General features: G+C 43.4%; 1 protein-coding gene across 2 annotated transcripts in view; it reads left to right on the forward strand.

Annotated features, from left to right (window-relative positions):
* Positions 1–16,449, forward strand: part of LOC126522101 (transcription initiation protein SPT3 homolog) — a 108,600-nt gene that overhangs the window by 75,941 nt on the left and 16,210 nt on the right. For both annotated transcript variants that reach the window (XM_050170885.3, XM_055066191.2), the window contains exons 7-9: positions 2,175–2,250; positions 6,779–6,900; positions 10,486–10,653. In XM_050170885.3, the coding sequence (XP_050026842.2) occupies positions 2,175–2,250; positions 6,779–6,900; positions 10,486–10,653 (366 nt within the window). The remainder of the gene's footprint in view (positions 1–2,174; positions 2,251–6,778; positions 6,901–10,485; positions 10,654–16,449) is intronic.

The following is a 16,449-nucleotide window of genomic DNA, read 5'->3' on the forward strand; positions in this document are numbered from 1 at the left end:
GTAAAAGGGCCATGATGATTTAACCCTCACTGCAATTAATGAAAAATGCTCAAGCACTTCCTAAAATGCATTGGCAATCAACCTGTCATGGGTAGGGGTAATTCATGGCTTGTAGAATTCACAAGCTTTCCAAAATTATCAGGTGTGTGACATGTGGTAATTACAAGTCTTGCATAACTTTGATCGGCATTCATGGTGAACAAGCAGAACCTAATGTAGCTGAAATCCATATGGGCATTTCTAAACGTACAGCCAGTATACTTATACTGGCCTTTGTGAAATAATATAGCAAAGGTCGGTTTAAAAATAACATTTAACACTTACACATTGGCTCATACCTCTTGCTAGAGTAAAGCGTTTGTAGTACTTGCATGTTGCATATACCCTTCAGGTGCTATATGCACAATTGTGCATGCCCAAATAGTGCATCAAAAGCAGAAAGCACTGATGAAAATAATGATATTTAAAATGTGTTGCATACATCTCGAAACAGTTCTGATTGGATTTGTGGTACAAGTTTGAATATTATTTGTAAAGTATAAAGTGTTTTAGAAAAATTAGTTGGGAAATAGAAGCCTGGGTGTTTGCTTTCGATGTCAGTATGTCATCATGCAGTGGGTTCACTTCTTTCATTGTTCTTTAAACATTTTACACAGACCATATTTTTCAAGTGGCTGTGTAGGTGCTTTCCAAGCATACTAGACAAGGAGCAGTTGTGTGGTCATATCTGACATTCCTGTAAAAAATAGTGGCATGGAGTCCATATTCTGTAAATATGATAAACCCCATGAATAATTGAAAATCCTTAATTTGTTCTGCGGGTGTATACTTTTCATGACTATGGAAATGCAAAAAATGTGGTTTAAACAAAATTTTGAATGGGCAGAATTAATTTACGCCTGAAGGGAGTATGAAAAAGTTATTTTTCTTTAGATGTTGCTATGTAGCTATGTAACTGGCATGTTCATTACAAAATTTTTCTTATTTATGTATTGTTGCCCGTCATCTTTGTGTTGTACAGTAGGAACAAACAGCTTTGTCCGTTGAATACTCTGTGCATGTAATTTTTGCACTTTCTAATTAATTGAGCTGCTTCTTGAGTGAGTTGGAATTGCACACCACTATGCTGAGTGGCGCTTTGAAAATAAGGACGGAGTAAGGTGCACACATCAGCATAAGTGCTCCCATATGTTTATATGCGTGCCTTTGTCTGTCCTTGTCTTCAGAGTGCACCCCAGTGCAGTCCAATTAGTAGTTTCTTTCAGCCACTCATCTCCCTCAGTAATGGGCTTTCTACAATCTCAGTTTATCAATCAAATTGTGGTTACTTTAACTTCAGGATATTGGTGCAAAATGATACTTAATTCTGAAGATAACTTGCCAAATTTATTGCCATGGCAGAATGCAAGAAAATGCCAAAATTGCTCTACTGCCATTGTCGACAAGAGTCTTGCAAAGTGCAACATGTATTGTGTCTTAATTATTTGCCCGCTAAAGTGAGCAGTCTTTATTTTGTGAGTATAATAATTATTTGATATAATATTATCACTGCATTGATGAAATTCTGGAAAATGGAGAACGACTATGCATTAGCATTGGCATCGCAATTTTCTATCTCTTGAGTATTACAGGCAGTTGGTACCATTGCATAGCTCTGAATTACAGGCTGCTGCTTTCCAGAATGCATATGCAACATAATTTTGGCATGTGAGCCTAGTAACGGTGAGCCTGTTTCACACCTTGTGATAATCATGTTGTCATGATAGCCTAAATTTTTAACCATGATGTTTCCTCATTATTTAATGGCAACATGAAACATGCCCTTAGCCATGTGTACAGCACATTTATTGTTCTGCTTTAAAATGAAAGTGTCAATGCTGGACAGCACCATACTAAAGATACTTCATAAGTGCATTCTCTGTTATTGCTAATTAATGTAAGCTAAATTTGTGCTGGTGTATACATTTGTGGATATCTATGTATAAGCATGTGTTTTCATGACATTTGATAACTATAAATTACAGGCCAGCAGTATAATTATGAATGCATAAACCGTGTGTTTCTTTTTTTTTTTAGTATGTTTTATATGCTGAGGTAAATTGCTTAGATCTAATAATACATAGAAAAAAGGCAATGTGTGTCAATACAGTTATCACTTCACGTTCTTTCTGCAGAGATTAGAGGCACACACAAGAACCATGGATCAAACCCAATATATGGAGTACAGCAATGCCAGAGCATCATCTTTTTGTAAGTACTGAGTCGGTGCTACATATATCCATTTGGTCATACGCTGCAATACCATCTTTTGTTATTGTGATAGCAAATTTATGGACACTTCAGGTGAATTTCTGTTGTCGGCATCCCATCGCCGTGATGTGCCATATAAAGTTTATGGCAATAGCATCGTAGCCGTGCACTCTATGCTGTGGGTGCAAGTGAAAGTGTGCGAAGGTAAGCCAAGAAGGATGGGGGCTTGATCTCACACGCACAAGGGGGGAAGGTGGGGAGGAAGTGCACCGTCTTCCATCACGTGGAAGGTAGCAGGGGGAGTGTTCCTCCCCAACGGCGCCTGCATATGACTTGGCTGAGTGCAGCCGCGTGGGCCCTATCTTGAAAGTGATCTGCAGTTGTAACAAAGTCTTGTCGTGCCGAGGGCTGATGGCTTCATGTGCGCTTAGTTCATATTCCTCACGCCAGCTTTTTGACAGCGAGTGTCCGTGGTCATCGAGTGAGATGCGTTCATGTTTGCCTGTGAGTATGTGACACCACGTTTGTTAATTTAGTTAGTAAGCCAATGTTTATAGGTCTATAAGACTGATAAAACTACTATGATTACTTATTATGGCTGTCTAATAATTTGTTATCGCAATTGATGTTTCTTTGGCTAATTTCTACTGCACTCCAATTCAGATTGCAAGGACCTGGAGCCTGTCATAGATCAGAGCCAGAGGAAGCGTGCCTGAGCGGAATTTAGAACTGCTCGCCAGAACAGTTTAAAGCTCGAAGCCAAATGCATCAGATCTTTTATTGCGATAGCAATTATATGTATACTCCAAGCACATTTCTGCCCTCACTATTGGCATCACCGTTGCCGTGATGTTCTGTATAATGTCCATGGGTGATTACATCATCGCCGTGCCTTATGCCATATATGCGAGTAAAAGCGTGCGAGGGCGAGTCGACAGTGGCAGCTCAGTCTTGCGTGCACAAGGGAGGAAAGCGGGGAGGAAGTGCGCCCTGTTCCATCATGTGTAAGGCAGTGGGGGGAGGGGTGTTCTACTTTGGCGCCTGCTGTGTGGTCCGGCCGCACAGGCCCTATCTCAAAAGCGATCTGCGATGAGTGCAGAGTCTAGGTGTGCCTACGGCTCATAGCTTCGTGTGCCCTGTGTTTTCGCCGCTTAGTTTGCATTGGAGCAAGAAGCAGCACAAAGGTCAATTCGCTCGCTGCTGCTGCCACGCTTCCTCACTCCAGCGTTTCGACAGCGAGTTTCCACGGTCATTAAGTGAGATGTGTTTATGTTTTCTTGTACACACATGACACCGTGCTTGTTAATTTACTTAGTAAGCAAATGCTTACAAGCTTATACGGACGATAAAACTACTATCCTTACTTCGTATAGCTGTCTGCTAATTTGCTATCCCGATTGATGCTTCACCTTTCGTGCAAAACTGTGACTTTTTTTGTTGTAAACAAGCAAACATAATGGGCAAAGAAGGTGCACACCTGCTGCGGCACCTGCTGCAGCAGATGCTGCACCATTAATGCATGTTTCAGCAGCCATGTGACTCGAACACTGCCAGATCTTGGGCACACTCACAGGTCCCCAAAAGCAGCTTATTCTTGCAGATTTCAATAAGAAAGAAATATGTTGTTGGCTTTAGCAAACATTGCAGTACCATTGATGGGAGTATTCAGTGTGCTGGCAGTCACAAACGATTTAAACAGGGTGTCTTCAACATTGTGTGGTCTGACGTTAACCACTTTTTAAGTTTGCACTTGCCATGAAACTTACTGTAGTCCTATATCTTCTTCGAATTGGTCGAGATTCTTGACCTTGATGCGTGCTGCAAAGCCATGATTGCTTGTGTGACTAACTACAGCAGCAGCACATCTGCGAGCCAGAAAGAAAAACAAAAGCTAAAGTTAAAAGTGAGCTACTGCACTGATTGGCCGCGTTTTGTGACATGCCTATGCAGCCACATGCTTTCTCCAGCTCACACACTAAAATACAGCATGAAAGGATGAAAACAACAAAAATGAAAAGATTGGCACAGCGCTAACTAGCAACTGAATTTTTTATGAACAGAAATATGAGCACACCATAGTTACTGAATTATAATGGGCATTCAATATTTAGCCTATAGAAATTGATCAATTTGATCTGTAAATCTTTTCTATGCCTTGTTAAACATTTCCATTGGAATTCTTCTACTAGCATCGTCATGCACCATCTGAAATGATGACTGAACATTAACCATTTGTCAAAGTTCACCATTTTTGACAGACTGAGGAGTCTGGAAAAATAAAACTTCGACTGGAGGTATCGTTGAATCAAGCCTCCAGTGCTCCTAGCAGTTCCTCAATAAAACGATACAAAATTTGCACTTTGGTCGACTTGGCGACACAATCTTTAAATGACATTGCCAATGAAAATATAAAGGTTTCTCTCGGGTTATTTGATTTTCCAATCCGACGTCTAGGCTGTTGTTTTAACGATGCCTCCAACAATGGTAGTTGATCACGAGTGCGTGGTGTTTTGATAACTGTGGTTGACTAATTTCAAGCGAAACTTTGTTTCTGCTACTGTGCACTGCTTTTACCCATCAGCATTTCAACAGCACATGTACAAATTATTACGAGCAATCCATCCCATCTTGTGGAGTTCTCATTCCCACAAGAGCATATAGTTGATTTCAGACCAACTTTTGACTGAGGCTTGACTAAAAGTCTAATCTCTTACAGTTTGGACATCATCTGTGCAAGTGCCCTTGTTCATTACTATACAATATTGTGCAACACTTCCTATTACTGTACAGCAATGTACAGGAGCTAAGCAAAGCACGTAGAGGAAATTTTCAAAAACTGTCTGAGCAATTGTTACTGCTCTATATTCATTCAAAACATCAGTGATCAGGCAATAACTTTACATATTGCCGTGATGCCATCTGTGCCCAACCACACTGACGACAAGGACGACAACCTCGTGTGTGCAAGCGACGGTGCTAGAGAAGAAGAAGCCTAAACTGAATGCTTGTTCTAATTGTTTAGATTAAATACCGCTCTCCGCTCTTTTCTCAAGTGAGCCGTGACAATATTACGACATACGTTGTGACTGTTACATCTTGAAATAAATGTTAAAGCACAAAGCACCAAAAATTAGCACATTTCTAGCAATAACGAAAGTTAACATGCTTTCATATTTTACCTGTTCAACGTAAACAAAGAATGTGCACCTAAATCTATCGTGAACCCAATTTTCACAAGAAAAAAAAGTAACAGGGCTCTGATATTTGCAACCAGAAAGAAAGAAGAAAACTGCGTTGAATTTACTGCTGTGCATGCTCACCGCATTCACATTTCATCCAAAAAATTATTTAAGTTATTTTTATGATAGCATGATTGACAGCTTCGGCACACAACGTTCACCAACCATAGCTATCAATTTCATTTCAATAACAGGTCTGATAGTTGGTTATGGTTTTTCCCGGCAATCATTGCTCTGTCATAAAGTGATGGACAGCCACACTCTGCATTGAAGTTCGCAAAACCTTCCATTTTTCTTGTCAGTGTTGTTACAATGCTCTCTGCTTGATACTATTGATCACAATAATCATGACTGCAAGACGTGGCAACAGGTGATAAAAATGAGTCATGAGAAAAATGTAAGGGGGGAACAGATGCATGTGATGGTGTGTGGGCAAATGTGTGGGCACAGGTCAGCCAGATGGTACTAAGGAATCACCCAAGACAGAGAGGAATGAATTTATACACGGACGGTAGACATGAGACTAGACACATAAACTAAATACAGATGGTACATTAAACAGGTTGGCGTTGCTAGTGTCACTAATCTCAGTTCAGGTTCTGCATCACTCACAGTTCCAATTGTAATAGTCGATTTGAGCCGCAACGTTGGGGTGGCTGGCGCATAACTCAGCCCCAAGTTGCTACGACAGTGACGGGAGCCGGGGCACAGCCTGGCCTCAGCGGGTGAGGAACAACAACGAACGCTGTAGGGCAGCTGTCTTGGCAACAACAGGAGCTGGGGTGCAGCCCAGCCTTGACAAGGCAGCACGGCAGCGAACGCCGCAGCATAGCCTGTCTCAGAAGTGTCAGGAGCCAGGGAAAAGCTCAGCCACAGCAAGATCCACCGGGTAGCGTACGAGGACAGTGCTGTAAACCGGGGTGAAGTCCTGTTCAGCAGGGACAAGACCGGTGACGTCGGGACGTGGCCCACTGCTCGATCTGCAGTGCCCAGCGAGAGCTTCTCCTGCTGTCCCGCTCTGCTTAGCTTGTCGGCCTCATCGCTTGAGCCGATCTCGCGGGTACTGCACACCAATCATGCTCGCACTCCCGCTTTTCGGCCCCGCACACCAACACTAGCACTGGTTTTGATGGTCGCGCACTTCAAATGTCATCCTCCTAATATATGGTGGCACAGAGGTTCTTTTGTGACCCCTTGAAGTTTTATATTGTCTTATTATATGTATGTGCCACATTAGAAGTTATGGTGATATGCCAATTCTGTTCATGCTTGTACTTCTACCATTGCAGGCAGAAAAAACAAGACAGCACGGTTTCGAGAATGGCTAATGAAGGACATTGAGAGTGATGTGAAATTATCTCCAACTGTCTTGGACATCTTCAGTTACTTGGCCTACGAAACTGTGGCTCAGGTGATTTGTCTTTTTCATAATGATAAGCTTTCGTTGCCTGTGTCTCCACATTTTGGGATGGCAGCTCGGTTCTCATTTTCACACTGAGTAAACTGGGCCAATGCCAGAGATAATGTAATTGAAAGTGGGCTGATCTCATAGACTGTGTAATCCACAGTCGTGTGGGTCACATGGTAGAGGCCTCCATAGTTGCACAGTCACACAGGGGTGTCGGTATGTGAAGGGTCACATAGGTCTCATTGGTGGGATAGCGTAGAAGACTCAGTATATAAAAACTTATGTGGTAATAGTATGTGGCATATTTACCTACGTCATGGGGCTGTAGTGTATTCTCACAACAGAGGAATTGGAAGCCAAGAAGGAGTGCCGAGCACCTTGCCGAGAAGGTGCATATTTGCTATGCTGCAAAGCAAGGTGCAGGATGCAAATAACTGTATTATTGCTTGCGTGTTACCGCTGAGCCAAATGAGTCAAAACATTTGTGATGGGTGAACAGCTTCTTGCATTTAGTTGGAAATAAAATACAACTGCACACATCGTGCGTCTCCTTACATAGCGCTTAATTGAAGTGAGCGAAGAAAACTTCACTTAATGTATGTTCTAACAAGTCTGTTGCATTTGCCATAACTTTTTCACAATTTCATGCACGTTTTTTACAACACAGAGATTTTTAAAACTAGTAGCATGTGCTGAGCTCGTGGTATTCTCATGTTTCTTGCTTTCATAAGAAACCTATATCTCTCACTGCCATTGAGGCAGAATAATATAAAAGGAATCAGCAGACTTTAGCAATTTCTCTGGCACTGAACTCATTTACTGTATCAGCTGCATCGTTCTCACACCAGGCATCACCATCCTCTCTAAAACTTTTTCTTTGTGATGCACATGATGTCATCCACTAAATAAATGTTTCAAGTTGTGGCCTCTAATTGAAACACATGCACAAACATAACCCTCATGCTCATACAGGCTACCCACTATGCATTTTACTGATTTTCATATGCACTAACCAGTGTATTGCCGCAAATTAAGCATTACACCATTATAATGAAACCTTTGAATATCATGCCCTGTTCCATTAGCAGGTTTATGTGCTTTAGAGATATCATTGAACAGGCTATATGTTTACAGCTATTATGTCGTGATTTACTCTCTGATCGCTCTCCGATTATGCTAATTATGAGCTCCTCAGGAATGCTAGCTTAAGTGTCTGTAATTCATTTGCGGAGTGTAGCTGGAAATGCCCACTTGAGCCGTCTGAGTGCTGCCACTGCAGGCTCTGCCAGCCTTATCCACTGCATATAGCATCCCTCAACACAGTCTTTGAAGGGCTTGTTTAAGCAAATGTCAAGCAGTTGCAACTGTGACATCATGCGTCCACGAATGACAGTGAGTTGGGTGCCGAATATGCACAGCAGTTGATTCACGGATTCGGCCAGGTGACACCGGAAAGCATTGAGCACAAGCTTAATAGAAACCACAGCAACTGTGTCGCCTTGCAGCAGAGTTGCTGATGCTTTTGGCAGCTAGGATAACTTCTCTTTTAAAAGCAGCTGAATATTGCTTCCATGGTCCTGACGTTTTGCGATCATGCTGATTCTCATTACATCACACATCATTACCGGCAAACAGCTACCGGTATTGTTTAACTTCTCTCACCTCATTGCTACTTTATGACTTCCTCTTGCACTATGACACTGTCGAGGGTAAGGGCCTATCTGTACAGTCAGTAAGAAACGAGGTGCTCTCACTAAAGAAGGAGAGGGTGTGTGCCTTGCTTTTCTGAAGGGCGTAGCAAGAGGTGAGAAGTTTTGAGATACAGACCAAGAGCAGACAGGATCAGTGCCAAATGTGGCAGAGACATCTGTTTACTGTAAAATTTTTGAAGTCGTGGTAGTGGTACTGCTTTGAAAGGAACTGACAAGTACCCTGGCACATGGTTGGACTTGGCAGAGTAACCCACCAGTCTTCAGTGGCAAGGTTCATATGATGATGAGCAAAACGTGAACAAGGTGAATGCAGGAGCCAACGTTTCGACAAGTGGACTTGCCTTCTTCAAGGCGACGTACGCTTGAATTTCCATCTCCCGCATTCCCCGTGTTTTCCAAGGTTCATATGATGTCATCTTTGAAGCCTTTGTGTAACATGTGCAAGGGAACTGAGGGGCTTGATATTTTGTTAATTACAACCATAGACGCAAACAGACAACGAAGCATGAGAAAGCATAAGGGGTCTCTTCTGTTATTTTTTATTGAAAGGTAGACAAAATTATACACATCCCATGTACTGTGGGAATCGAAGTTATGCAAAGCATTTTGCAGGAAGCTAGCAATAGCGTCAACCCTTTGGCGGTACACCTCGACCAGCTCTTTGACTCTCTTGATGAGTTTGAGGAGACTCATTGTGTAGATTGGGCATGCTAAGACGGTCAGAAAGAGCACGGGCTTGCCTCACTGCTTGATCATTGCAAACATGTGCCTCTTTCTCCGCACCCAATGGTACCACAGTAGCAGTAGCTGCTCAAGTAAACCCCTGAAGAATGCAAAGTCCCAGTTGGCACACTTTGACGAAGTTGACGCCTTCTAAGCTTCTTTGTGAGTGTGAAAAGCCTGGGCCATCCATCCGAGTCGCTGTGATGACGCTGCCATCCTGGAGTTCGACACAGCAATGTCGTACTCAAACTCCATGTGTAGCATGAAAGAGCAGGCCTCAATGCTTGAATAAGATGAGAAAGGCTGAGAAAGTTTCGTGTAAGCATGGGCAGGAAAGATGAGGGAACACATTGCTGTCCAGTGACCAGAAATCAACACTCATCGCAAACTTGCTTTTGAATTGCTGTTCCTACTGAGGCAACCACTATCCGGTGTTCTGCAGCTGAGATGCCCAGATCTTGTACGCACAACCTGGCTCGAGCACAGGTAATACTCAAGAATCAGAGGTGAGAGCCCGATGGTAAAGCTTGAATGATGAGGATACGTTGACCACGATGGCATCACGAACACGAGCACATAACAAGTGGCTCAAGTTGATAGCCACTGCCAGCACCGCTTATAGGAGGCTAGATAGAAGGCTCAAAGTGTCTGAAGTTGCAGAGAAGTCTTTGTATTAATGGTGAAAAGGGAAATGAAAGTGAACATGCAGACAACTTGCCACAAGTGGGAGACGCACCCGCATATTCTGCATTATGCAGACACTGCTTTACCAATAAGCTACCAAGGCACAATCTTCCTGTCCACTTTCTCAAGCACGATATGTAGTATGTGAACTTAGAAGCCAGCACACAAAGAGGAAGACGTGTTGATGACAATGCAGTTAAGGATGTCAATGTGTCTTGTATGTGTCTTCCATTCATGTCTGTCCTCTTAGCAGCAGATATGTCTTTAAGCCAATGCCAATTTGTTTCCAGAAAATTGCCTTTTATGACACATTCTTCTGGCCACACTCGTTAGTGTTCATGTGATCAACTTTTCTTGCCTTCCACTAACCTCACCTTAGGAAACATTAAGTGCCTGTCTTACTTTTGTTAATAAATTTTGCCTTGACCCTACTCCTTTTTCTGACTTTGTTTACTGCTTTGTTACACAGATTGTAGATTTGGCGCTGCTGATAAAGAAGGAATCTAAGCATGACCCAAGCGACCCTCTGTCTTGGTCAATGCCCCCTTTGGTTGGAAACCCGGGGTTCCCCTCTACCCAGCTTTTTAGCTTCCAGGACAAGCCATGGCTACAGAGCGGCGATGGCACAACGTCAAAGGTGAGGAAATCACTCGGACCACTCTTTATTCAAGGCTGTTGCAAGCTACAAAGGCAGTATTCAGAGTGGTAATTTACAGAAAATAGCTTTAACGCTGTTGAGAGCTCGTAACATGCTTTTGGTTCCTCAGTGCATGCATACCTGTTATATCGCTTCCTCTATTTAAGTACAGTACACTGTGCGCAAGAGAACACATGATAGGAAGAGATTAGACACCAGGTGCAAGCTGCCAACAGAATTTTATGACACGTTTTCTGGCTTTAAGCATCTTGTAAGTATTGCAAAAAAAAAGAAAACGCAGTTTCGACCAAAGGGCGAAGCGTTAAAAGCGTTAGCAAGGTTTAGCGTGGCGCTGAAGCTCCTTGGACTATGTTCTAACCATACACAGGGGCAACATGTTGGCACGATGCAGCATGCGAGGCACTTGCTGGTGTACAGCAGAAACAGAGCCCTGGAAGCTACCAGTTATCTCAGAATGCTGGCATGACGACGAACACTGTCAGCAGTGCTGCAGGCGTCGCACCTCAATGGGGCACAAGATGAGACCGAAAGAAAACAATTGGCATTTGTAGCTTGGAGTTCAGTGCCCGTTTCACAATATGCATGCAGCTGCAAAAGAGGAATTTTAGTGTTTGTGCATGCAACACTCATGCCAGCAGCGGAATGCACAATGCTGCCCTGGCTCTGCTGCAGAGCTGATTAAACAGTGCTTGACGGTGTGTCCACTTTGCCTTGTCATTTTGGCATCCAAATGCACTGTGGATCTGTCGGGACTCTGGAGACATTCTAGCTTACTACATGGAGTCCACGAATGGGTCGAAAATTGTCAGCGTGACACCACTATGGTAGCACGACGGTGCCAAAGCCACAGGTGGTACCAGTGCCACCAGCATCACAAGCTATACAAATGCTTCTTGAATGTCCGTACAATGGCTATTGTAATAAAGATATTTTGACAGAAGCATGGGCAAAGGCATAACGGCAGTGGTGGTTTTATATGCCAGCATACTTGACAGGCCGCCATTGGAATATGCCGCCATTGGAATATGAACCTGGCAACGTTTAACGCTAGAACGTTATCTAGTGAAGCGAGTCTAGCAGTGCTATTGGAGGAATTAGAGGGCAGTAAATGGGATATAATAGGGCTCAGTGAAGTTAGGAGGCCAAAAGAAGCATATACAGTGCTAAAAAGCGGGCACGTCTTGTGCTACCGGGGCTTAGCAGAGAGACGAGAACTAGGAGTCGGATTCCTGATTAATAAGAACATAGCTGGTAACATACAGGAATTCTATAGCATTAACGAGAGGGTGGCATGTCTTGTTGTGAAACTTAATAAGAGGTACAAAATGAAGGTTGTACAGGTCTACGCCCCTACATCTAGTCATGATGACCAGGAAGTCGAAAGCTTCTATGAAGACGTGGAATCGGCGATGGGTAAAGTTAAAACAAAATACAGTATACTGATGGGCGATTTCAATGCCAGGGTAGGCAAGAAGCAGGCCGTAGACAAGTCAGTGGGGGAATATGGCATAGGCTCTAGGAATAGCAGAGGAGAGTTATTAGTAGAGTTTGCAGAACAGAATAATATGCGGATAATGAATACCTTTTTCCGCAAGCGGGTTAGCCGAAAGTGGACGTGGAGGAGCCCGAATGGTGAGACTAGAAACGAAATCGACTTTATACTCTGTGCGAACCCTGGCATCATACAAGATGTAGACGTGCTCGGCAAGGTGCGCTGCAGTGACCATAGGATGGTAAGAACTCGAATTAGCCTTGACTTGAGGAGGGAACGGAAGAAACTGGTACATAAGAAACCAATCAATGAGTTAGCGGTAAGAGGGAAACTAGAGGAATTCCGGATCAAGCTACAGAACAGGTCCTCTTCCTGGCTTTAACCCAGGAAGAGGACCATAGTGTTGAAGCAATGAACGACAATCTTATGGGCATCATTAAGGAGTGCGCAATAGAAGTCGGTGGTAACGCTGTTAAACAGGAAACCAGTAAGCTATCGCAGGAGACGAAAGATCTGATCAAGAAACGCCAATGTATGAAAGCCTCTAACCCTACAGCTAGAATAGAACTGGCAGAACTTTCTAAGTTAATCAACAAGCGTAAGACAGCGGACATAAGGAACTATAATATGGATAGAATTGAACAGGCTCTCAGGAACGGAGGAAGCCTAAAAGCAGTAAAGAAGAAACTAGGAATAGGCAAGAATCAGATGTGTGCGTTAAGAGACAAAGCCGGCAATATCGTTACTAATATGGATGAGATAGTTCAAGTGGCTGAAGAGTTTTATAGAGATTTATACAGTACCAGTAACACCCACAACGATAAGGTGAGAGAGAATAGTCTAGAGGAACTTGAAATCCCACAAGTAACACCGGAAGAGGTAAAGAACGCCTTGGGAGCTATGCAAAGGGGGAAGGCAGCTGGAGAGGATCAGGTAACAGCAGATTTGTTGAAGGATGGTGGGAACACTGTCCTAGAAAGGTTGGCCGCCCTATATACACAATGCCTCATGACCTCGAACGTACCGGAATCTTGGAAGAACGCTAACATAATCCTAATCCATAAGAAAGGGGACGCCAAAGACTTGAAAAATTATAGACCGATCAGCTTACTGTCCGTTGCCTACAAAGTATTTACTAAGGTAATCGCAAATAGAATCAGGAATACCTTAGACTTCTGTCAACCAAAGGACCAGGCAGGATTCCGTAAAGGCTACTCAACAATAGACCATATTCACACTATCAATCAGGTGATAGAGAAATGTGCGGAATATAACCAACCCTTATATATAGCCTTCATTGATTACGAAAAAGCATTTGATTCAGTCGAAACCTCAGCAGTCATGGAGGCACTACGGAATCAGGGTGTAGATGAGCCATATGTAAAGATACTGGAAGCTATCTATAGCGGTTCCACAGCCACCGTAATCCTCCACAAAGAAAGCAACAAAATCCCAATAAAGAAAGGCGTCAGACAGGGAGATACGATATCTCCAATGCTATTCATAGCGTGTTTACAGGAGGTATTCAGAGACCTGGAGTGGGAAGAATTGGGGATAAAAGTTGATGGAGAATACCTTAGCAACCTGCGATTCGCTGATGATATTGCCTTGCTTAGCAACTCAGGAGACCAATTGCAATGCATGCTCACTGACCTGGAGAGGCAAAGCAGAAGGGTGGGTCTGAAAATTAATCTGCAGAAAACTAAAGTAATGTTTAACAGTCTCGGAAGAGAACAGCAGTTTACGATAGGTAGTGAGGCACTGGATGTGGTAAGGGAATACATCTACTTAGGGCAGGTAGTGACCACGGATCTGGATCATGAGACTGAAATAACCAGAAGAATAAGAATGGGCTGGGGTGCGTTTGGCAGGCATTCTCAAATCATGAACTGCAGGTTGCCACTATCCCTCAAGAGGAAAGTGTATAACAGCTGTGTCTTACCAGTACTCACCTACGGGGCAGAAACCTGGAGGCTTACGAAAAGGGTTCTGAAATTGAGGACGACGCAACGAGCCATGGAAAGAAGAATGATAGGTGTAACGTTAAAGGATAAGAAAAGAGCAGGTTGGGTGAGGGAACAAACGCAGGTAAATGACATCTTAGTTGAAATCAAGAAAAAGAAATGGGCATGGGCCGGACATGTAATGAGGAGGGAAGATAACCGATGGTCATTGAGAGTTACGGACTGGATTCCAAGGGAAGGAAAGCGTAGTAGGGGGCGGCAGAAAGTTACGTGGGCGGATGACATTAAGACGTTTGCAGGGACAACATGGCCACAATTAGTACATGACCGGTGTAGTTGGAGAAGTATGGGAGAGGCCTTTGCCCTGCAGTGGGCGTAACTAGGCTGATGATGATGATGATGATACTTGAGCACTGTGCCTCCAGCTTCACACATGATTCCACAGTATTGAGAAAGTTTTGGTCAGAATTGCAGCAAGCTGCACATGATTGTGCAAGGTTGCAGGCTGACACAGCTCCTCACTCTGCATAATTCTTTAACCACAAATACATACACAGATCTGGGGACTTCTTTTGAAGATACAATGAGATTTCAACACATTGTAATAAATAGGGTTTAGTAAACTTCACAGGAAAGTGAAAAATGTAAGTGTATTTCTTGAACGGATGTTTCCCGTGCCAAGAACAACTGCTGCAGTAAATAGCAAAATGAGAAACCCACACTGGAATAAATACCAATGATCACGGCAGTGCTTTAAATCGAGAAACACATTAACAACAAAGCTATTTTCTTTGTTTTAACAACCTAATTCATGTTGGTAGATCTGCCGTCATTTGTACATTTACATTAGAACCTCGTTGATATGTTCCCGTTACCTACGTTTTCCCAGTGCCAACGTTTGCAATCAAGAACAGATAAAATTACCCATTAGAGTTACGCTCATATTTTACCGGTTCATACATTCCCAGAAAACATGATTTTTCCGCACCAACGTTCAGTACATAGCCAAACTGCGGTCATATGAAACATTTTCTGGCCGCTAGATCCCATGTAAACAAAATGCGCGAGGCACGTGCGATCGAGAACAATATGTGGCTGCCCGCCACGGCAGCTTCACTGCAATACTCGCCCACGCATCTCACGTGAAAACGCCGGCGCACACTCAGTTTCTCATTTCGGTACCAGCAAATCTTCTCCAGGGTTATCGCATGCAGCATTCACAGCTATCACTGCCAATCCTATTGCGATAGGCACATTTGCCTATCTGTTTCACACTGCATGGTGCTGTCGGAAGCGTAGCGCATGCTAATAATATGCGACAACCAAAATGCGATGCCGTCCCTGCTGCAGACTGCGATTGCCTACGTTTTTGGGCCGCTAGATCCCATGTGAACAAGAAAAGGTGGGAGGCGCGCACGATAAAGAATAGTATATAGCCGCCCGTCTCACGTGAAAATGACGGCGTGCACAGTTTCTTATTTTGGTACCAGCAAATCTTCGCCCGGAGTCATCGCACTCTGCATTCACAACTATCACTGTCAATCCTATTGCGATAAGCATCTTCACCTATCTGTTTTACAGCGCATAGTGCATAGTGCCATTGGCAGCGTACTGCATGCTTTTAGTAGGTGATAATCCAAACTTGCCGCCGTTCCCTGCTGCAGGCGGTGCGATGTAAACATCACGTTTTGCTTCGGTGGCATCCAGCGTCACCCACCAGCCAGCTCAATTTCATTTCGGTTTCCCGTCGCCCTCTTAATACACCACGCAATATGATAACAAAAAAAATGCGTGTCTAGCTGTCGGACCACCACCAGCTCAACACACATCGGTGTCTCGTGCCGCAAAGATCCGTGCGACACTTTGCATTACGTAGATGTCAACAATAGTTTGTCAAATTTTTTAGTTACTTTGGATTGTACGTTTTCCTGGTTAGTACGTTCTTTCTCATGTTTTTTTATAAAACGTATGAACGAAGTTCTACTAATGTATTATGTTTGTTAAGGTATTACATAAACATCTTAGTTAACATTATTTTGTGGAACTCACCATGGTTGCTTAGTGGCTATGGTGTTGGGCTGCTAAGCACGATTTCGCGGGATTGAATCCCGGCCATGGTGGCCGCATTTCGACGGGGGCGAAATGTGAGAAACACCCATGTACTTAGATTTAGGTGCACATTAAAGAACCCAGGTAGTCCATATTTCCAGAGTCCCCCACTACGGCATGCCTCATAATCATATTGTGATTTTGGCACATAAAACCCCATAATATTGTTATGGGAAGGAAGAAGCGTGCGTCTATTTACAGATGGCTTTT

Source organism: Dermacentor andersoni, chromosome 6 (assembly GCF_023375885.2).
Source record: "Dermacentor andersoni chromosome 6, qqDerAnde1_hic_scaffold, whole genome shotgun sequence".
Lineage (NCBI taxonomy): Eukaryota > Metazoa > Arthropoda > Arachnida > Ixodida > Ixodidae > Dermacentor > Dermacentor andersoni.